The sequence below is a fragment of the Miniopterus natalensis genome, chromosome 15, assembly GCF_054644295.1.
Source record: "Miniopterus natalensis isolate mMinNat1 chromosome 15, mMinNat1.hap1, whole genome shotgun sequence".
NCBI lineage: Eukaryota > Metazoa > Chordata > Mammalia > Chiroptera > Miniopteridae > Miniopterus > Miniopterus natalensis.
Genome location: NC_142095.1, coordinates 42066666 through 42089164, shown reverse-complemented (window position 1 = coordinate 42089164; position 22499 = coordinate 42066666). Strand labels below are relative to the sequence as shown.

The window sequence follows — 22499 nt, the reverse complement described above, 5'->3', positions numbered from 1 at the left end:
GCAAAGGGCAACTAGCAAAGCCATTCACCTTGACCTGCCTCTGCGACATCCTCCCCAGGTGATCAATCTCTGTGGCACAGCTGCGGTGGGGGGTAGTAAGAGTCCCTGCCTTGTGACACTGCTGGAAGATTAAACGAGGGAATGTGTGGAAAGGGCTTAGACCCATGTCTGCCGCCTGCGTGCTTGATACCAGCCACTGCTGTTTTTGTTATTAGGAATATTTTTCAGACCAGCATCTCAGGAGACAATGTATTTCCAACTCCATAGAGCTCTCACTGTTAAAAAGCTTATTTGTATATTGAGCCCAAAGCTAACTTTGGTACTTTTTCCTAATCGATCTTAGTTTTGGCTTTAGGGATTATGAAAAATGATGATGTTAATAGTTGCTAATTAACATTTATTGAGCGCTTCCTAGGTGTCAGTCACTATAGCTGGTGCGTTATCACATTTAAAAATCATTTTGGATTATTTCAGAATACTCAAAAGTAGTAAAAATAATATAAAAGGCTTTATACTCTCAACCAGATTCAGTGGTTGAATCTGGATTTTGCTATACTTGCTTCATCTATTCACTTCCGTTTTTGCTAAGATAATTTAAGGCAGTTCTTAGAACTGGTTTTTATCCCAACTCTACATATGTTGATATGCATCTTTAAAAATGGTAGAAATTTCCTAATATCATTATCATACCTAACAAAATAAATAGTAATTTCTTGATATAATGTAATATCCACGTTTCTATGATTGTTTCAAAATGTCTTTTTATCATGAACTAGTTAGAGCAGGGTACAAACAAGGTCTCCACATTATATTTGGTTATTTATTTTAGTCTTCTTTTAATACAATATTTTTATTTTTTTTTACAATATTTCTTAACATTGATTTTTCTTTAACTGGGTCAGTTTTCATACAGACAATTCTATAATCTGGATTTGTCCATTTGCTTCTCCTTGGTACTATTTAACTTATTTCTCTAGCTTCTGTGTTTTGTAAAAGCTCTACAGATGGTTAAGTAGGGAGATACCAGCTACATGGGACTATTTAAATAAAGATTATTTAAAACAGAGCAGCATTGAGAAAGCAGTTCTCTCTTGCTCTGGCCACATTTCAGGGGCAGCTAGTGGCTGGAGGATTGGGTAGCACAAGCAGTGCATTTTCACCATCACAGAAGTTTTATTGGACCGTGTGCTCTGAGGCTCAGTAAGTCCCAGGTGCAAGCCTTTGTTGAAGTGCAGTACTTTAAATCGCATTTTGTAGGGAGGCATGATGCCTGAGTGCCCCACTCTTAGGGTCCTGAGCTCGACCAGCAGACTTAGAGAGTGACACCCCGATTCCTCCAGCATGGAGTTCCCCCCGACTTTTCATCTACAGCAGGAGTTGTAACCCTTTTCTGTTAGGCATGCCCCATTGGCGGATGGAGAAGCCGGTAGCTCTCTCTTCTCAAAAATGTTTTTAAACGAGGAAAATTAAGTATATGCAAATACAGAGGAAACTGATGTGACTGAATAGCAGCTATTACAATATTAAAGAGCCAATCTGCAATTTAGAGAAATATGCACTACTTTATTACATATTAAATAACAAGAACTGGTGGCAGGTATAATGACTACTATAATTTTGTAATACTCATAGAATTGATGAATAATTGTGGAGTAAATGATAATTCAAGGCATTCTCAACAACTATAATGTTATCACTTCATATATATATTTAAAATATCTGTGATTTATACTATGACAAAACCATAGGTACTAGTGTTATTACTATTAATACTACTGTTACCGCATACATTTGTGATTTAAGGAGAGGCGAAATCTCAGAAGTTAGTGAAAACAAATTGCAGCTGTTTTCCCATAAATCTTCATGCACTCCCTCTCTTCTCTCCATGCACCCCCCCATAATTGTTCATGGTACCCCGCCCCCCAACCTCACCCAGGCTAAGAACCCATGACCTAAATCCTAAACCATCTGTTAACAGTTTTACATGGATAAGTTATTTCATTAGGGATTGAATTGGTAATTTTGTGTAAATCTGCTTTTTCTTCCACTTTTAGAGCTACAGTACTGCACTTTAAGTCACTCCATCAGTGGAGCTATTTACCTCGAACTGTTACCTTGAAAATAGTGCAAACGGAATAAGCAATACCCATTTGGCAGATGAAGTTGCTGAGACTCAAACAATTTATGTGTCCAAAGTCAAATAGCAAAAAGGGGGTAGAAATGGAAAGCGAACGCAGACCTGGGTTACTCCGCAGCCCACCCTGCACCCCAGTTCTGTCCCACCCTGTGCTGGTTGCTTTCTGCTCTGCCACTTACTGGGCGGAGAGCCTGCATCTTTCTCGCCCGAGCCCGGCAGCCTTTCCCAGGCTCTGGCTTAAACGGCTGGCCCTTGTTTTTTTATTTCCATTTCCTCTGATCTTCCTCATCTGTACTTATTCCTTTTGTGAATGTGCGAGAGGCTCTCCCCGGTGGCTCCCATGTTCACGGAAAACTCCACAAGGAGACTTGCCCACAAAGATCAGAGTGAGAAATCGCCTCCCTCGACTCAGTATCAGACTTGTATTCGCAGCCTGAGATAAAATGTGCTTTGTGGCATCAACATTTCTCCGTCAACTCGTCTTGAGCTTATTCTCAACAAAAACTCCCAAGCTGTGTCACACATACCGCTTGGAAGTGAGACTCCTTCATCTTGTAGTTGAGCGAGTGGTGGGCTGGGCGTGGGGAGCTCGCTGCAAGAATGCTCAGATTGAGATTCATTCGTCTAAGGGCAAAACTTAGGGAAAGGAGGACAACCCAGAGAATGTTCCGTTTGCGGGCCTGAAACATCATCCAAGAGGAAAGCAGTTGGCTTTTTTCTCCTTCTGCTTATGAAAATAACAGTTCGGCCTAATTTATTAATTAATCAGTGATCCATTTCAACAGCCACTCATTCAAATAGTCAGTCACACAAATAGGTGTTTATTCAAACCATGCCCCTGCCCATTTGCCCAGAGTGTAGAAAGTTCTCTGCGTTCAGGAATTATGCTGGGCGCTAGATGCGGCGGAAAACCACACATTTCTGACTCCTGTTCTCACCTCAGTGTACATGCTGGATGGGAAGGAGAGAAGCATACGTGGCTACTGTCCTTCCAGGATTTGAATGAGGCTCTGAAGAATACAGATATGGGGGTAGCTATGGAAGAAGGGGTGCTGTAGATGGGGCACGCAGGTCCCCTAAGAGGTGACTTTGAATTGAGGGAGGAGATGGTCTCTTTTTTTAATTGAATGTATTGGGGCAGCGTTGGTTAATAGCGTTATATGTGTTTCAGACGCACGACTTTATAGCACAGCATCTGTATAGCACACTGTGCGCTCACCACACGGTCTCTCCTTCCACCACCATGTGCATTTGAACCCTTTACCCTCTTCGTGTCCCCCAACCCCTGCCCTCTGGTGACAGACTGGTGGCGGGCGATGCACTGTGGACAGTGCCTGGGGTGGGACATCGTGAGCGGAAGGCTCACAGCGAGGACTTGGGCAGGAACTGCGCCTGTCCCTCGTCCCTGGGAGACATGCACGGCCTTGCTGTTGCTCAAGACGTGACCCCCTCCCTTCAGGTTGTTATGAACACGGGAACCTTTGGCAGACAACCCTTCCTGCCTAACAGCCAGATTTCATGATGGATTCAGGGGTCAGGAGGTGTTGTAACATGCAGTTCTCAACTAAGCTATTTGGGGCAGAAAAAAAATAAATTCTTAACTTTATTTTTGCCAGACAGTCTGTCGGAAGAATTCAGAAGCACCTACCTTCCTGGACAGAGTTTCGGATAAATCCATCTTTCTAAAGTCGTCTACACTCTTCTATTTCCCCCCCACTCTCTTCTGCTGTAGTGGGGATGCGTGTAGAGTATGACACTGGATCCTGACCCAGGTTTTTAATCTGTGCCCATCAGCCACACCTCCCGCTTGTCCTGCCCAGTACTGATCATGCGTTTGAGTGCAGTGTTCACTGTGCCCAGCAGCGGGGGACTGGAAAACGACACCTATCGGAAACCATGCAAAGCAATTTCAATAATCAATGGGGGAAATTATGCTCTTCCGTGACCGTTAACATTTTTTTGTTAAAACACTTAAAACTCTTGTTTGTTAAAGCATGATGGGAAATCAAAATATTAAGACTAATACTTATTCAGTACACAGTAATTTAAAACAATAGAAACATTAAGAACGGAAGTGCTTATTTTCTTTGGAAAACATTTGTCAAGACCAGTTTGAACGGCGCTTGCCTGCTTTTTGTGGTTGCGCAATTTAAAATACAGAGAGCGCATCTTTCCTACGCTTTGGCAAGTGGTCATGCTCCTTTCTGAGTGTGGCTCACTTTTCATCGTTATCCTTTGTGCTTTCAACGTAGTGAAATAGGAAGTTTTTGACAATGTGAGCTTTTTGCTGGCCTGGCTCCCTCTGGCGCACCCGCCTCCTTCATGACCGCTTCCCGCACTTGTCGGTAAGTGTCCCCTCCCCAGTTGCCTGTCTGCACATCTGGAGTCTCCCCAGCAGCTCCGTCTTCTTTCACTTCTTCTACATCTCATTTCAAGGCCAGCATCACCGCTCTTTGTTTCTTTGTGGCACTTTCGTATTTGTTGGCCAGTTCCCTCTGCTGATTGTCCATTTGCGTAAAATGTCACTGGGGTTTATCACTGGAAGACCAGAAGGCTTTGCAGGCTGTATGTGACCGAGTGACAGAGCACAGGGACCAATCAATGACAGACTGGAAAGAAGGGACAGGGTTGGTCACTGATCCCTGTGCACGTCTGTTGTTAAACGTAGTGATTTGTGGACTGGAGACCTCATGGTGGGTTTGGACTTCACGCATTGACTCCGAGGATATAAACCAGAGTGACTGAAATTTCAACTATATTGTTGGGGAACTGATGTTGTTTAAGCTGTGGACAGTGGAATTTGCGCACGTTGGAATCATGTGAGGTGAGGGCTGCCTGTAGTTGCCAGAAGTTAAGTATGAGAGAATTACAGATGCGGATTTCCAGTTTCTCTTAGAATAAACATGTGAGTAGTGTCTGCCCGCCTTGGGACACGTGTCCTCCAGTCTGCCCCCATTCCCGTCCTTCCCTGTTGCCATGCACTCAAGCCCTCTATTGAGGCACAGCCTAATGCAGTAGCTACTAACTGCAGGTAGCTATTTAAATTAAAATTGAAAGTTTAAATTGTTCATTTTGAGATGAAAATAAATTAAAATTAAGTACCATTAAAATTTGGTTCTTCAGTCACAATAAGCACATTTTAAATACTCAGTAGCCACGTGGGGCTAGTGGCTACAATATGGGACAGTGTAGGATATTGAACATTTCCATCATTGCAGAACTGCCATTGGATAGCACTTCTCTGTAGGCAATGATCTATATTAGATACATTATTATGAACATAGAGATATCAATAGCATTGAAAACCCATAATACAAAACCCATAATCCCTCTCCATTTGAATTATCCTTGGTTTTGTTTTCTTTTTCGTAGATTAAGATGAACCAGGTGAGAGTCTCAATAAGAGCATCTTTTCAGGCAGAGGCTGGTGTTTTCTGTACGGAGACATTAGCGATGATAGAACCTCTCTGCTTTGTGGCATAGGATTTGGGGTCGCCGTCAGTCTACTAGAGGAGCATTTAGTCACCAAGAAGAAATTTCAGACACTTATTTTAGCAACAGTCATGGTAATCCAAGCAATTTCTACCTTGTTTTACGTAATGATGGCAAAGATGAGGGTGATGATGGTGATGTTGGTAATGAGGGACATTGGGGCCAATGTTGGATTCTCCACACCAGGACTGGTCAGCAGCAAAGATATGTTTTTAATACATGAGCACACAGAGCGGGGCAAAAGCTTGAGGGAGAAAGAGTGACTTAGAAGGCGTTTCTGGCTTGAAACCCTGTATTTGTGAATGCATTTTTTAAATTATTATTTTTTTAAAGCTGTCAGAGCCTCTTCTGGGAGATGGAAAGAACAAAACTTTTTCTTTCACAGGCTTGGAGGGCGAGCGCTGAATGCTGAGCCATGTTTGCGTGCAGATCATTGTCTTGAAAAGCCTGCTTTCTTGACACCCTGGCAATGTAGTTCATTGCTGAAGTTTCTGGGTTTTTTAATTAATTTTTTAAAATTGCTTCTTTTTTTTTAAAGACTGCCTGATTAACTTTTCCTATTCTGGAAGCCACCAGAGCGACACAACAATGTCTTTTGCTTCCTGTTTTGGAAACATTTGGAAACGATTTGCTACTTAGAGTTTTTACTCCCTCCCCCAACCATAGGATTCTCTGCATTTTTATTGTTGTAAATGATTTAGCCTGTTCTTTAATTTTGAATGGATCCCACAATCATCTTTATGTGTCCAGCTGTCTTTTGTTGGAAGAGACGCATCTTAAATTGTTCATTACTGAGTCAGATTAAAATGACTTTATTGTTATGCTATTAAAAAAAAAAAACTTTGTCTTTTATGGAGGGTTCATCCTCATGAGCACATGGCTCAGACTCAGAGTAAACCTTTTCCCCCCACTCTTTACGAGAGGGTTTATTAGATTCTAAGCTAAAGTGAATAAAAGTATGAGCCTGTTTTTAATCATTCTCTTGGGGACTAATTTCAAATAATTCTGCTAATTTAAATCAGTGATTCTTATCTTAGCTGGGACCAGGAGACTAAGAATGTTGTGCAAGGCAAAGACCACAGAGAACGGTATGCACACACACATCCTATTTTGCAAACAATTTTAGGAAATTCATAGAAGCACTTGAGCCCATCCCTACACCAGGTTAGGGGAGTGCTTTAGTTGCTTCTAGGAGATCTGTAAATTCAAGAAGGAAAGGTCTCTAAATGGTGAGCCCGGTGACACTGCCCCCTTCCCCCTGATCTTCTAAATTACCTAACTCTCCACCTGCCTTCTCAAGCCAGAGCCCCAAGTCTTCTTTGCCCGCCACCCACCTGCGAGTCCTGGTGCTCCTGCCTCCGAAATGTGTCTTGGATTCTCTGCCCCTCTGCCGCCACCCCCGGAGTCCAGGCCCCTTTGGAATCTCCAATTAGCCTCCGGCAAAGACATCCCCGATGGCCTTCAGCTTTCATCCTTGCTTTGGTGAATCTTTTTTCTACACGGCATTTACAATGATCTTTCTAGAAGGGAACTCGGGTTCTGTCACACGCCTCTCCCGCCACCGCCTGACATGCCCCAGGGGCTGTGCGCGCACATAGAGCAAATCCCCAGCGCCAGCCAAGGCTGTGGAGAGCCTGTGCTTTTCCCCACGCCCCAGGCGAACGAGCCAGGCTTGCTGATTTGGAGGATTGGCTTGGAATGTTCTTCCCGCATACTGTCATATTGTGCTTTCTCATGGCCACCCGCCTCTTTCGCGGTAGAGGCCGCGTTTTGACCTGTCTTGCCCCGTGCCTGTCCGCCCTCTAGGGCGCACGCCTTTGGAGGGGACAGGGCGCGTGGGGCCGGCGGGCCGCTGTCCTCAGTGCCTCACACGCTGCCTACCGGGTGGGAGGCTCTTACTGGCACACGCTTAACAAATAAATGAAGAACGTGCGAAGTCCTAAAAAAGGTTTTGCCTTTACCCTTTCCTCCCAAATTTGGCTTTATGGTCTTCCTTCAGTAATTCATTGAGAAGTTCATTCATTAATCACTTGAACACCTTTCACTATAAAATATTCTCACATGATGTCTTTTAGAGCGTTAACTCATGGGGAACTGAATTTGGGGGGCTGGGCTGGGGATTAATTCAGAATCTTAGCTGGGTCTTTTTAGATTAGGCACTTGGGTGGGTTTTTTGTTTGTTTTTTAGTGTTAAATGCATTCCCCTCGACTGTTTTTATATAAGTCAGTTCAGTCTGGTCTCTGAGTGGTTTCTCGGAAAGGACAATTTCTGAAACATTTGAAGGGTTACTTACAAGAAATAACTGTTTCTCAGATTAAGCGATGGATAAGCAAATGTGCCCTTTACTCTTTTACCAAGTACCCACTGAAGGCCGACTCTGCAGGAAACACTGGGTGGCACCGGGAATGCCAGTTGAACCTGTCACTGGGGAATATTTCCCGTCTTCTAAGAATGTTTTTCCTGCTAAGTATTCTCTTTGTATGTCTCTCCCTTCCTTTCTACTTCCCATTTCCTCTCTATTTATTTTCTCCTGTTAAAGAGTCTGTCTGTGCCACATGTATTTGCCTCCACATGGTGCCTGTGAAGTGTCAGTTTCTTCCTTGGCTTGTCCAACTGGACTGATGATCTGATGGAAACTGGAATTTTCAGTGGCTCTCAAGTGTCATAAATAAACCCACAGCTGGAATCCCGACTTTCCGGGACCTGCTGGAACTTGCCTGGGGCGGACTCTGTTCATGTGTGAGTGTGGGCTTCAGCCTGGTCACCCTGTGGGATGGGCACTCGGGGTGCTCTCTCATTCACATGCATGTAAGTGTATACGGTGTAAATTATTGATCTTTCGTGTGCTTTTTCCAATAAATTGCAGACATTTAGCATTACTTTCTGATCAACTCTAGACTTTTTAAAACAGCTTTTCAGAATTTTTGAAGTGATTCTCATAGCAGAGTATATATGTAGTTTAAAAAAATCCCTCTCTGGGGATGGCCCTTAATATTTCTTTCAGCTGCTGAGTGCATTTTACCTTTTCTTGGCGATACTCCTCCAGCTCTTAACATTTCCGAGCACTCTTACAGCATTGTCATCTTGGCGTGTCCCCACACCTGTGTCTGCACTTTGTGAGTGACAGTGACTTTCTTTTTCAATACTCTTCTTAGTGAAATTATTTAAATTACACATCCTTCTGTGTATCTCTAGAACAATACCAATAATGCTAGACTTTTATAATGGTTACTCAGAGACATTTGAAGACCTAGACATGCCTTCCATGTCATTGAGAAAGGGGGAAAGGGAGCCTGGAAAAGGTATTTTTATTGCTAATTGGAGAAGGGCAGATACTTGGCGTGCATGCTGACATTCTCCCAACCCCCTGGCGGGGCAAACGAGTGAGCCCCTCTGTTCCGCCCTCTGGATCCCTGCCGAGGCCTCTGAATCCTCCTTAACCTGCTGTTCCAAGCAGCTACTCCAAGTTAGTGGGAGTCGGCAAAAGAGATGAAACCTACTTAACAAACTTGCTCCTGTTCCTGTAAGGAGAGGTGACCAGAGAGCCCCTGCTGACCTGCAGTGATGGTCTGGTGCCCACTGCGTGACCAGCGTGGCTGGTGCGGTGGAAAAGAAGACAGGGCTTTGGGGTCTCACACTGGCAGCTAAGTGCTCTAGTCCGTAAGTGACATACATCACGTTTATTCACAAATCCTTGGCCAGAATTCCTTCAGCTTCACCCAACCACAAAGATCCAGGATGCATAATCCTATCATGTGCCTGGACATAACAAGAGCCTCGAGCAGTTTGCAAATAGCACTGATGGCTGCCATACCCCGTTTGGTGTATTTTAATGCTCGATTTCTCAGCACAGTTCCTTCACCAGAATGCCCTCTTGCTTTGCTCACATAATAGGATGTTTATGTTTTGTTTAAAAAGCAGAAATCTTCCAGTATCTCTATGTTTAGGTAAATGATCCTCAGGATTCCCAGCGAACGTCCCCTAGAATATCTGTCCTATGCAATGTTCTAGAAAGAAAGGAAAAAGTAAAATAATAGTTTAGTTTTAAGCAAATGTGAGAAATGCTGCACAGTATCTCTTCTTGGGAAGTCAGAATGAACATTAAGTACTCTGATGAGTAGTATTGTAAAGAAACCTATTTTACTTCATTTCATTCAGTGTTTCTTAATCTCTTTTGACCATGATTTTTTTTTTTTCTGTATAGTGTCTAATAACATCTCATGGACCCAACATGCTGGTGAATTGCTGTAGTGATCACTGAGTAGGAACATGGAGACTTTTATGATTTTGGGAGGCATTGAAACAGCGTAGACAGTTTTACCACAGGGTCCCAGCCCAGACTTTTACTTCATTACTCTGTGACTGTGGTTTTGTAGTTTAACATCTTAAGTTTCAATTTCCAAATGTGGAAGAATGGGGTGATATTATCTGCCTTAAAGGGCACAGTAGGCAGCAAACAAATGCTATATATTCTTTCTTTCCCCTTCTGATATTATTTATTTTCCCCACATATTTAGCTTCACATAGGTATAACTTTTGCCAATTCTGATTCTTTCAGGATAATCAACACAGGATTCCTTTGCCTTGAAAAATTCACAGAATCATGTGTGAAATTTAAACCAAAGAATCTGCCTCCAGGCTGCAGGCTCCTTTGCCTTTTACTGTCTCTGCAAGCGGCCTGTTTACTTCTCCCTGTGCATGTGATTCTCACCTCCGAGCAGCCAGGGCAGTGCAGGACTTCCAGGGACTGCTCGGGGCCGATCTGCCTGGAGCAGGATCCCTGGCTCCTCCACCGCAGCTAACTGACAACTCCCTGCATCTGTGGCCCAGAGCATTCTCCAGGACAAGACATGAGAATTCCTGTAGATGTTCGTGAGATGCTTGCCTCAGGACCCAGGCAGGAGCACAATACTACCATCGTCTTAATCACACTGTCCTGGAATTGATCACATTCTTAAAATCAAATTTGCTTAAAATTGTATCCATGCCGTTTATGCTTATGGTTGATGCATGTCTCGTGGTCTTCACTGAATTACTGAAATGGGTATGTTAATATCCAGGGAAGAAAGGTGTGGCCCAAACCGGCAAGATGCTTTTTTCAGAGTTGTATTTCTTAATGTTGGGGGCAATAGTTCCACCTGTCTGATTAGAAGAGTCACGGATGTGCCTACATTGTGAATAGTAGGTCGCTTCTTGAGATGCCACCTACTTTGGTACAGCTGTGCTACTGGCATCAAATAAATTGAATCTTCTCTTTAAAAATACCTCATGTACCATCCTGTTGTTTTTGAAGCGATAATTTATTTTAAACATTGCAAGGTCTAGGATTATTTGTTAGAGCAAATAATTCACTACAAGGGTCTGCAGAAGTCTGCAGTGAAAGCAGGGAGGTTCCTTGCGTGTCACTGAACTGCTTACTGATCTGCAGTGGAGGTGAATATAGGCTCTTCTTTATGATTCCTTTAGAAGAAAGGAATGATTTTTTGTCTTGTCATTTGATACAGACCCACTCCATACTCATATATACACATGTTGATCAGCCTCATCAGAGTCAATGATATGTTGATGGTTTGATTTATTTTAGTGACTTTTATAATACGAATCCCTAGCATAGATCAGATATAGAAAAATAAATGGGAGCAGGCCTGAGCATATTATTCCGCTGTCTTCTCAAATTAATCATCTAAATTAGTACATTTCCATTTCTCTGCCATGGCTCTGTATTTAATATTTCATATTTGTCATGGAAATGCTCATAAAATTATTTTTAATCATCAATTATTATCCTTGATGAGCAAGTTTTGAACTTATCAAGTGTATTTTGCATTAAAAATGTAGCAACATAATGAACATTTGATGCAGTTGGGCCGATTCTCACCTTTACAGAATCGCACTTCGTTCTTGACTGTACCAGGCCTTTGCAGTCGTTTCTGTGGTGCAGGAGGCAGCACAGGAGGCCACAGAAAGGACACATCGGTCTCGTGGTCCATGCCCACTCCCGTTGGTGGTGACTGCTCAGAGGTGACGATCGACAAGGATTCTGAGTCTCAGTGGTTCACAAAGAGATTTATGTGGCCGAGTGTTGCCGTCTGCCGTAGGTTTAGCATTAGAACATGTGGCTGAGGTGCAACATTTTGTCATCTCATGTCTAATAGGAAGAACTTTGGTTTGGAAAGCCAAACAGCTGAGTTTCAATTCCAGTTGTGTCCCTAACTGTGTGACTTTGAACAGCTCAATTAACTTTTCTAACCCCCATTTTTTACCAACAAGGGAGGTATTGGAGTAGATCCATCCCAGCTCTAAAATGCCTTGGCTGTATATACTCACTAGATCTAGGATACCTTGGGCACTTGTTCATTTCTGCAAAAGCCCCAGAACTTCTTTCAGAGTTACCAACTTTGGTAGATTGTTCTAATAATGCTACATGACTTCCAGTGCTCATACCTCTTTTCAATGTGGTCTTTCCACTCCTTCTATCAGAAGATGGAATTTAAGAGCGTGGAGAGTAGGGGCCTAGTGCACCCATCCGAGCCAACTGAAAGCAGTTGCATGAGTGAGCTCAGGTGAGACCAGCAGCAAAAACTACCCACAGAGTTATAATAAGAAAACAAATCAATGGTTCCCCTGTGTTTTTGGGGTAGATCATTATGGAGTAATAGATAACTGATACAGAAGTTCAGAGTCAGTCAGTGGCGCTCCTGGGTCTGGACAGCCTGACAGTGGGTGCTGGCTATCAGCCGGGGGACCTCAGTTCTCTTCCACGCAGCTCTGTTCAACAGGCTAGCTGGGCTTTTTCACAGCATGCTCGTCTCAGGGTCCAAGGGAACAACAACAGAAGATGCAAATTCTGTTCATGCTGAACTTGGAAAGTCACACAGCAAGATTTCTATCCCATTCCACCGATCAAAGCAAGTCCCGAGGCCAGCCCAGATTCAAGGGGAGGGGACACAGACTACAGCTCCTGAGGCGAAGGGGAGCAAAGCCACTTTGCAAAGGGGCATGTAGGATGGGAAGGATTCTTGGAGTAATGTTTGCAAATAACCTGCCACAACAACTTTAGGTGCTCGGCTAGTGCAAAGATTCCATCTGATTTCTTCCTTTAACCGTGTGTATTCTGGGTTAGCTGTGTGTCAGCGAGAGTTCACCACAGGGCCCGGCATGTTGTCATACCACTGTGACGTGGCGAAAACACACTAAGTGTTTCCATCCTAAAGAACAGAGACAGTCACTTCTGGGCTGGTGGTGACAGTGGAGAGGAAGAAGAAAAAGAGGTATTACCAGGTTTCTAGTGGTCCTTGGCGATATAAACGATGCCATGAGGAAGTCAATGACTCCCAATAATTAGATTGTCCAAAAGCAAAGGGGTTTTCCGGTGTGTCTGACAGTGTAATCCACTGACATTGATCGTAATATCTAATCTCACTCTGGAGTCTGGCAGCCCAGGGGAGTGGAAGTTACCTTTAAGCAACCCGAGCTCAAAGACGGAAAAGGGGGAAAATGCAGGCTCTGCACCCACCTCACCCCGCTGATCCCCTGGCCAAGATCGCTCTCTGGCTTTTGATGTCCTTGCTCGCAGCTCTCCGTTAGCTCGAGGGCATGTTCACTCTCTCTTCCCCAGCCCTGAGACCCCTTCCACCACGGGACTGTGTGCGCCGCCCCCCCCCCCCCCCGGCTTTCTTCATCCAAGGCTAGGCCTTTAGCAGTTTTGTACAGTATCTTTGAATTTCATGAAACCGCTGGTTCCCCTCCATGAGGAGAGGGACCCTGGGCAGGCCGGGCACACTTTCAGCAAGAGGACAAGCAGAGACTGGTCGTGAAAGCTGTGCAAACACAGCATCTCAGAGCTACAGTCAGGAACATGGACTTCGGAATCAGGCAGGCTTGGGTTGAAGTCTAGCCTTAGTCTCATATTGTGTGTGTGCGCTGTCTTGCACGAGTGTCATATTTTCTATAAGCTGCAATTTCCTCATCAGCACGATAGGAATTATAAAAGTATTTTATGGGTTGGTTGGAAAGATTGAGTATATGTGAGGACATACATAAATGAAACAGTGATTTTGGCCAAAGGAGGAATGCCTGACAACTTTCTTTGAAGCTAACCCTAAGTCACTAGGCCATTTTCATGGACTGATTGGGTCCAACTTTGGAGAAATACTTGCTGATTTTAGACAATTGAAATGAAAGCCCATACCAAAAAGCTTATCTATCCCCTAGGCAAAGTTAGATTCTGCCTCCTCTGTGCTCTCACAACATTCTGTGCTAATTTCTATCCATAGCACTCATCTGTGCTGTAATGGTCTGTTTATACGGCATGACATTTTGGGACACTAGAGCGTGAACTCTTCAAGGTCGGTTACCCTGCCCTATTATCTTGGCATCCTAAACTGTAGTACGAGCCCTGGACCAAGAGAAGGCTTTGGCGGTGCAATGGGTGGGTGAGTGGATTGCCAGCCAATCCATGTTTGAATTACGCCCTCATTTGTAAAGTCCACTTTAAATCTCATCTGCAGTGAGAAGCCGTCTTCGATTTCCCTCCGCTACCAGGAACCTCTGCCGACCACTGGAACTAAACTGCAACTATTGTCCATCTATACTAAATGGATGTCTCTACTTTAGGTTGTAGGGAGAGACCAGATTTCATTTGATAATCTCTTTCACGGGTTTTCATGTGTGACGAGTACCGAATCAACATATATTAAATTCAGTTGAGTAGATTAACTTCTTAAGGGTTATCATTGCATGTTGGCTTAAGAGTCTCTTCAGAGGTGTTCATCTCAAGCAAAGAGGACCCAGGAGAAAGTGTGTTCTTATAGCCTATGTGTCATATGGGATTTATCCATTAACAAAACCTAAGAATCTCCATATCAAATTATACTGCATCTGTGATACACCTTAAAATAATTGGCATATAAACAGAGGCAGTAGAATTACAAGAGCTGTCTGCTGTTCTTTAAAATTAATTTGCTTTCCCTGATTTGTTTGTCTAGGAGAAACACGTAACCCATACCTACCATCTTCAAGCAATATGGTGTTTTCTTCCCCGGCTTATGCACTTATTTTGAGAAAGTACTTTTATTCTCAGATGAATTTGTAAATAGCACACTGCTTTGGTGCTCTCATGTGTTTGCAGATGATATGCTGCATTTTCCCAATTAGAGATGGCAGAGGCTCCTTTTACTTGTGTTGGGGAGAAAGACTCATGATTTATTTCTTGGTGTCAATACCATAACTAACGTTTTCTGGCTATGATTAGTCTTTAAAGCATCAGAAGCATTGTACAAGGTCATAAACATGCTCTACCATGCTCAGGTTTTTCTCTGACAGTTAAATTGTGTAAGGTACTGTAATCTTCATCCAATAGGCTGTTAAGCTAGCATTATAGTCCTCAACTTAGGGAAACAAGAATAGGCCTCCAATAGTTCCCGTTTCCTTTAGCTACCTCTTTCTAATGTGATTCCTCTGTATCAGGGGTTGACACTTTAAGGCCCATGGGCCAAATCTGGCCAGCCTCCTCTTTTTGTTTATTAGGTTATAGCAATACTTATTAGTGTTTGTGTTGTCTATGGTTGCTTGGGCATGTGGCCCAACAAACCTAAAATATTTACATCTGATCCTTTGTAGAAAAAGTTTGCTTACCTACTCTAAATCCTTTATGAACCTGTTTATATTACCAGGTAGCCATGGGCTAATCCATCCAATTTGGAGTTGTTCATGGTTACCCCAAAACCCTTGCCTTACTAAGGTGCCCCCGATTTCTCTGCCTCTGCAGCCCTCGATGCTGAATCTGTACCTCTCCTAGTCCTGCAGCTCTCTGCCTCAGTGCTGCATCCTGGACTGAGGGACCGGAGCAGCTCCTTGCTCTCCTTTGCTATCCCCAGAGCCTAGCATAGTGTCTACACCAACTGGTGCTCACTGTTTCCTGAATGAGCAAGTGAATTACATTTCCTAGTCACAGTATACAGCAGCATTTTTCTCTATGTAGTTTATCTGAGATTGTGAATATTCTAGAACTTACTTCTTTCTAATTATAAAAGGATCTTTAAAAAAGGACTTTACCTTCATAATTATATTTCCTTTGGGCTCATATGAAAATTAGTTTACGTTACAAATGAGTTTACATTTCTCCAGCTCTCATCCAACATTAGTTCTAACTATGCCAGATATTAAGGATAAAAGGCTCTTTGAATTAAGAAAAAAAATCTTGCAGACTATCCCAATCTTGTATAGATAATTGAAAAGTAAATGAATTTCCTCAGGGTTTTAGTACTCAGAGGTGGCTGATGTGAGGATCTGGTTTATTATTTATTCATTCATCCCAGCAATACTTATTAAACGTCTCTGGTGTTATAGATGGTGGTGAAATATCAGTAAAGAAGACTGTTTTCACTCCTGTGGAATTGATGTTCTCATCTGGGTAGGTGGTAACCAACCAAGAAAACTACGGGCTGGGGGCAGGGGCCAAGGAGAGATTAATAGGGCCTGGCGTAGGCATGAGTAAGCAGCAGCGGTTCAAGCACCTCCACTTAAGTGGGCCTTTGAGAGAGTGGCCTTGGAATCAGAATCTGCATTATAGGCGAGAAGCAGCCATGAGGAGATCGTCGGGACTTGCATTCCAGGGAGAACAAATAGCTAGGAACAGGCTCCAAATCTGGGAAGGGGCTGACTGTTTGAGGAACAGAAAGAAAGCAGACGTGGCATATGTACAGTGTGCAGGAGAGGTCTGGGGCATGGGTGGGCATCGGTCAGGACGTAGCCTGTGGCGAGGCTTACGCATAGGCTCTTTTCTGCTCTGGTTTTAAAGGAACTGAAAGGCGATGGTTGGTCCTTACTTTCTGATGCCCAATTGGTGCCTAGAATGGCCCAGGGACTGTGTTGGATAGTCAGCCTGCTACTGGCCAGGTCAACTACTCACACAGCGCCCAGAGCTCCAGACCTGCACCCTGCGGAGCTCCAGACCCTTCTACCGCCCTGTAGCATCGTGTGGGGCCTCCCTTTGGGGCCACTTCCAGGTTGAGATGCCTGTGTGGCCATCTTCTGAGTCCTAACAAAACAAAGAAAATGATCACCCACATGAACACCTGCCCCGTAAGCACCCTTAAAAGTTGTCTTTATTTATCTTATTATTTGCATAGAAATGTGTGTGTGCATGTGTGTTATATGCAGATAAAATGACTTCTTAAAGGGTTGGGTTGCTGAGACTGTATATGTCAGGACAATGTTGCCTAAATGGGCTGGTAAAAAATAGTCCCCTGAATGAGAATGTATTTAGCCTGTTTAACTGTTTTGTGACATGTGGTATTACTATTATTAACATTTATATTAATTAAAATAATAAATGTATGTGATGTATCACCCTGCGGTTGGATATACTGCACAGGATAAAACATCTGACAAATTCAGACATTTTAATTTGATTCCATAAGCTTTTTAAATTATTAAACATCTGGTTAAGCTAATCCTGATCATCAGACTCGAAAAATGGACAGTTGATATGACAAAGTTTTTTTAAGGCATTGAAAAACAACCTTTCAGATGTCATTGATATTACTAAAGTTACAGAGATTATCAGGCTCCTTCCACCTGTTTTCACAGCAAGCAATCATTGAAATACAATGCTGTTTCTTCCCCACCCAGTTTCTGTGTGGATGCAGCCCACCACAACAGCCAGGGGCTCTGCTGGAAGCCTGAGAGTCCCCACCTTGCTGTGGTTTGGTGAAGTCAGGGCCTGAGGGAGGGTGTAAATTAAACTGGGGAGGAGGAAGGTGGGGAAAGGTCCTTTTTAACAAACAAAAGCAACTGAGTGGGAGTGGAGACTGGCTCTGCTGAAAGGAAATGAAAGGCAATTCTTCATTTCTAAACAGTTCATTGACCCATGATAACAAAACTGCCCTGCTCCAAAAGGATAATTATCTTTTTAGGAATCAGATGCCCTGTGGGCGAAGGCCTCCCTTCTCTCTTGAAAAATGAGCTGAGATTAAACAAATGCTCCCCTTCCTAGTTTACTGTTGACACAAATTTTCTGATTATAAACAAAATTGGTCCATTTTCCCTCTTTTTCCGCTCATTATTTTCTTATGGGAACCCCGCCTGCCCAGCTGAGCCCAGGGCATTTCCCTTGGGGCCAAGTCCTACCTGCTGTGTGACGGCCTAAACCGCTCAATATGCTGGTGAGACTAGCGATTGTAGAATTGTGATTTTATTATGACCCTGAGCTGCTTAGCTCCAGGCAGAAGCATGTTCTCTTAAAACAACAAGATAAGAGGAAAAAAGAAACAGAGAAGAACATTAGAGTGCGTTTTTCCTCCTGCTGGTATCTAAAAACCAAACAAAAGTTAATATATCTTTTTTTTTTTTAAAATCTGCACCTGAAGATACGTTTTTATTGATTTTAGAGAGAAAGGAACGGAGAGAAATAATGAGAGAGAGGAACATAGATGTGAGAGAGAGACATTGATTGGTCGCCTCCTGTACACAGCCTGACTGGGAATCGAACCTGCAACCTAGGTATGTGCCCTGACTGGGAACCGAACATACAGCCTCTTGCCTTTTAGTGTACGGGATGACCCTCCAACCGACTGAGCCCCCGGCCAGGGTAAAAGTTAATACATCTTATGTGTGTATGTATATACCTACACACATATGAGGAGTTCAGATACAAATAGGAACTGAAGGGTTATTAATGATGTAATGTTGAATATTAATTTGCTATCAACAAATGATTAAATTTACATATCTTTTTCTCTAGATCTTGTTGTTTGTTCAGACTAATAATGGGAGTATGTTGACTTGTCTAGCCTCACTTACAGAATGCATTAAGATGCTTTTGTTTGCACAAGCAGACAACCCTTTTCTTAAATTGACGATTTACCTTTAACTGACTTCTTGAATTCTTAATGAACAGTTTGAGGAAAGCTTGTCATAAATTGTTTAACCACATGACACTTCTGTTGGTTATTAGGTGAAGTTTACTGTATGTTTTCAGAATGTCTACACTCGTTTCAAAAATAAATAAATAAAATTACTATTGAATATGTATTTTCATTACAGATTTCTCCAAAGAGATATTGAAATTAAAATTTTGATCATGTTCCTCTAGATAGAGAAACCAACTGGATATTCCAGCTGCTTTTCCAGCCCAGTGCCTTGGGCTGCTTAAGATGCCAGAGCTTTAGAACAGGGGTCAGGAAGCAATAGTCCAGAAGAGATCTTCCCTCTTGGCATAATTATCTCAGTGGTCACTTGAGTCTCTCTGAACCACTAGTGTTCCTTGCTCTTCAAAGAATTTCTTCCGCTCAATACAGCTTCTCCTTCAAAGTATAATTAACCATGTTTGTAAGTCTTTGAACCCCTTGGAGTTCGGTGGTTGGTAAATATTTGTTCCTTGATTTTTTAGTCTTTAGAGTTCAGGTCCTGGGCCAAGGGGATTCAACATTGTGGACATAAATGTCTTAGTAAAACTACTACCCAGAGCAAGCAGACTGCCCCTTAACAGACCACTGCAGATGTCCTGGTGTGTCCCCTTCGGCCTGTGGAGCGCTTCCGAGATCTGCGTCCTGATGAAGTAGCTGACTTGTTTCAGGCAACCCAGAGAGTTGGCACGGTGGTGGAAAAGCATTTCCATGGGACGTCTCTCACCTTTGCTATGCAGGTGAGTGTGCAGATGCTCAGAAATTACTTTTCTTCCTTTTCAAATTCTAGCACCAGGTTTTGTCCCAGGTTTTAACCAGCCATCTCACTGGGAAGGCAGCTGTGGTTATTTGTGTCTTATATAATAGCAGAAAAAGATGGAATTGATCCAAGACCACCCTCCTATCCATTGGCCCCCAGGTAGACTGTGGAACATCAGCTGAGATAATGTCTGCAGCATGGTTTACAGGACAGGTGGGAGTAATGGACACATAATTTAATGGGCATTATAGCATTCCAGGTCTTTCACTAGAGTTAGGGCTGGACAAGTCATTTTCACTCCATGGTAACTATGTTTTAAGCACTGCCTGGGCTTAGCCCTGCTCGACCTCCAGTGGAATCGAGATATGCAAGTTAGCTGGGGCCTTGCCCACAGAGAGCAGACCTTTTGTCTGTCCGTAAATCAAGCCTTAGTGATTGGTTATCAACTGGTCAGAAGCACATTGATTGAATATTTGGTGTGTTCAGGCTCGTAGTAAAGAAATGAGAACCTAATCACTGCAGATCTTTAGGCAGAGGTGAGTCAACACTTGTCATAGGGTGCCCCATGAAAAGAGCTGGGGATATTAATATATATTCAAGTCCTCAGTGGCCTAGAAAGTTGGTGACTCTGCAATGACCCTTTGGGAAGAAATGGATTACTCCATAATATAAGACCTTGTACCCCGTGCTTTAGCTGAATTGAGTAGTTAACACCCTTCCTCTACCCTCCTCAGCTCTCTACCGAAGGGATCAGATAAAGTCACTGTTTTCAAGTCAAGAAAGGCTCTTACTAGAAATGCTCATCTGCTTCTCATAAAAACATTTCTTTTGGCTGCTATGTTAATAGTATCTAAATTTTCCTGTAAAAAATCCCATGGGTGGGGGGAGGGGTGTGCATGTGTGTGTGCATGCATGTGCATGTGCGTGTATGTGATGTATGTAAAACCAGTTGAGTTGCCTCAAACAGGTAACTAGGCTCAGGGTGGGTCTAAGAAGCTTATGCTGCAAATCTTGTTTCCAGAGGGACCAGATGAGGGCAAGTGGAGGGAGACATTTGGCCATCTGTCAGTGTTAAATGAAATACTAACAGAAAATTCTCATGTACAAAAAATGGCTAGTACTCGTTGCCTAACACAATTCACTAGAAAGTTAATTCCATAAATATAGCAACGGATTTGTGCTCTGAGTGATTTCATGTATTCAAACTTTTCAAACTTACTTTCACTTTAAACCACAATAAGATATATATTTATTTACAATCATGTATACCCCCGACATGCACATACATATCGGAAACCAGCATTTCACAAGACAGTGTTTACTCATGCTATACACTCTCACAGTTTTTGTTCTGTTTTCTGATTTCTTTTGTTTTTAGTGATGATCGTAGCCCATTAAGCTACATCCTGACCTACTGATGGGCTGTGACTCCAAGTTTGAAAAGCACTGGTTATACAGTTCTGCTCAGTCCTGGCCCACACCGCAGGGCAAGATTTCACACCCCGTTAGTGTAGGTCATAGAGGCATAAAGACTTGCCTAAAGGCAATGCCCTAATTCAATTTTGGAACTTCTGATTGTGGAGACATTGCTTGTTCTGCGATCCCAAACCTGCTCAGCCTTTACCTTGACTTTGTATCGTGTCTGGTTACTGGGTGAGGTTGCTCATTTTCAACTAAGCAGATAACTTTGTTGGGCTTCAGAAAGCTGGAGAAGGAGCCAGAATGGGAAAAGGGCCCAGCTACCAAGAACACTCCCACCTTTCTCCCCAAGGTCAGAACGGGAGGGAGGGCAAGCTCTTGGGGCTTGTCCCATGTGAGACAGCCCATATGCCGGCTTAATGAATTAGCAGATTCCCTGCGCAGAGGTTTAAAGTAGTCAGACATTAAATAAACTACATCTGATTTAAAGATAACCAAAACGTGTGATACCTCACCTCCCTGAACATTTTCAGCTTTCCTTTAATGCAATCGAAACCGCAGCCGAGAGCAAAGAGCATGAAAAGTAGCAAGGGGGTTGGCTCACTGGAGAATTTATATCATTTTTATACATAACTTCTGACTTACTCTCAGGTGGAAGTGGAGAACTATCTGGTCCCTCACATTCGAAGCAAATGGTTCCCATGAAAATTCTATAAATTAACACACAATGAAATTGGACCTAAATTATTAGCAGGCGGTATTTCTCAGTAAGCAGGAGATACCAGCTCCCTGTTCTCACCTCTGTGTTTTCTCCTTCTTCCAGGATGGCCCCGAAGCCGGACAGACTGTGAAGGTGAGTGCTTGTTATGTGCATACAAATTACCAAGGGGCGATTATGAGCGCTAATGAAAACTCGCACTGAGTCACTGCGGCACATGGCTGTTTGATTATGCCGTCTGCGAGGTCAGAGAGACCCTCGGCGTTACAGCGTAAATCCTGGCATTATAAACGATGCCAAGCAATGTGTTTCCCATTAGTTTACAAGACATTTACCCTTTGTAATAAAGTTATGACTGTGCAAATGCTAAAACAGAAGCTAAATCAAGGAGTCCTAAAACAGAAACTGAAGTCACAGGACTGCATGTGCGGCCACGTCCAGGAAAGGGCGTATGTCCTGGCGCGGGTCGCGGGTCCCACTCAAGCCGGGGCGTCCGCCACGCCGCCGGGCGCTCCCCACAGTCCGCTGCACCTCTGGGCGCCCCGGGCTGCCCCCCACTCCCTGCCCGGCTGCTCCCTGGCTTCTCCACCCACCCGCCTGCTATCCTCCCTTTGCACATAATACAATCCTAGCCTAATGGAGTCAGTGGAGCGCGAAGATGGGTTTTTAAGTGTGTGGCAGAGGGAGAGAGGACTTTCTAGGATAGTCCCCGCCTCCCCGGTAAAGTGAGACTGAGCTGCTGGCCATTCTGACACTGGGCTCTGTCCCCTTCATGCAAATGCAAATCCCCATGCCGTTAGGTCCTGGTCCTAAATCTGAGAAAAGGTTTTGTTTTTCTGGTGCTAGAAAACAGGAGCAAGTCAGGCTGGGTGTTCATGTTATGCTTTGTGAAGTAAGGTTTTATGGCTCTGACCCCGGCTGTAAGTGTACAGGGTAATGCTTGGCATAAACAGAGCTCTCTTTTGATCTTAGTTTGCATTTGGCTTTACTGGTTTTTTGTTTTCTTAAAAATATATCTTTATCGATTTCAGAGAGAGAGGAAGGGAGAGGGAGAGAAAGAGAGA

At 43.5% G+C, this 22499-nt stretch overlaps 1 protein-coding gene across 1 annotated transcript in view; it reads left to right on the top strand.

Moving 5' to 3' along the window:
• Positions 1 to 22499, top strand: part of FHIT (fragile histidine triad diadenosine triphosphatase) — a 1229373-nt gene that overhangs the window by 987485 nt on the left and 219389 nt on the right. Inside the window, exons 6-7 of the mRNA XM_087824669.1 lie at positions 19133 to 19278; positions 21541 to 21570. Coding sequence (XP_087680795.1) covers positions 19133 to 19278; positions 21541 to 21570 — 176 coding nt within the window. The remainder of the gene's footprint in view (positions 1 to 19132; positions 19279 to 21540; positions 21571 to 22499) is intronic.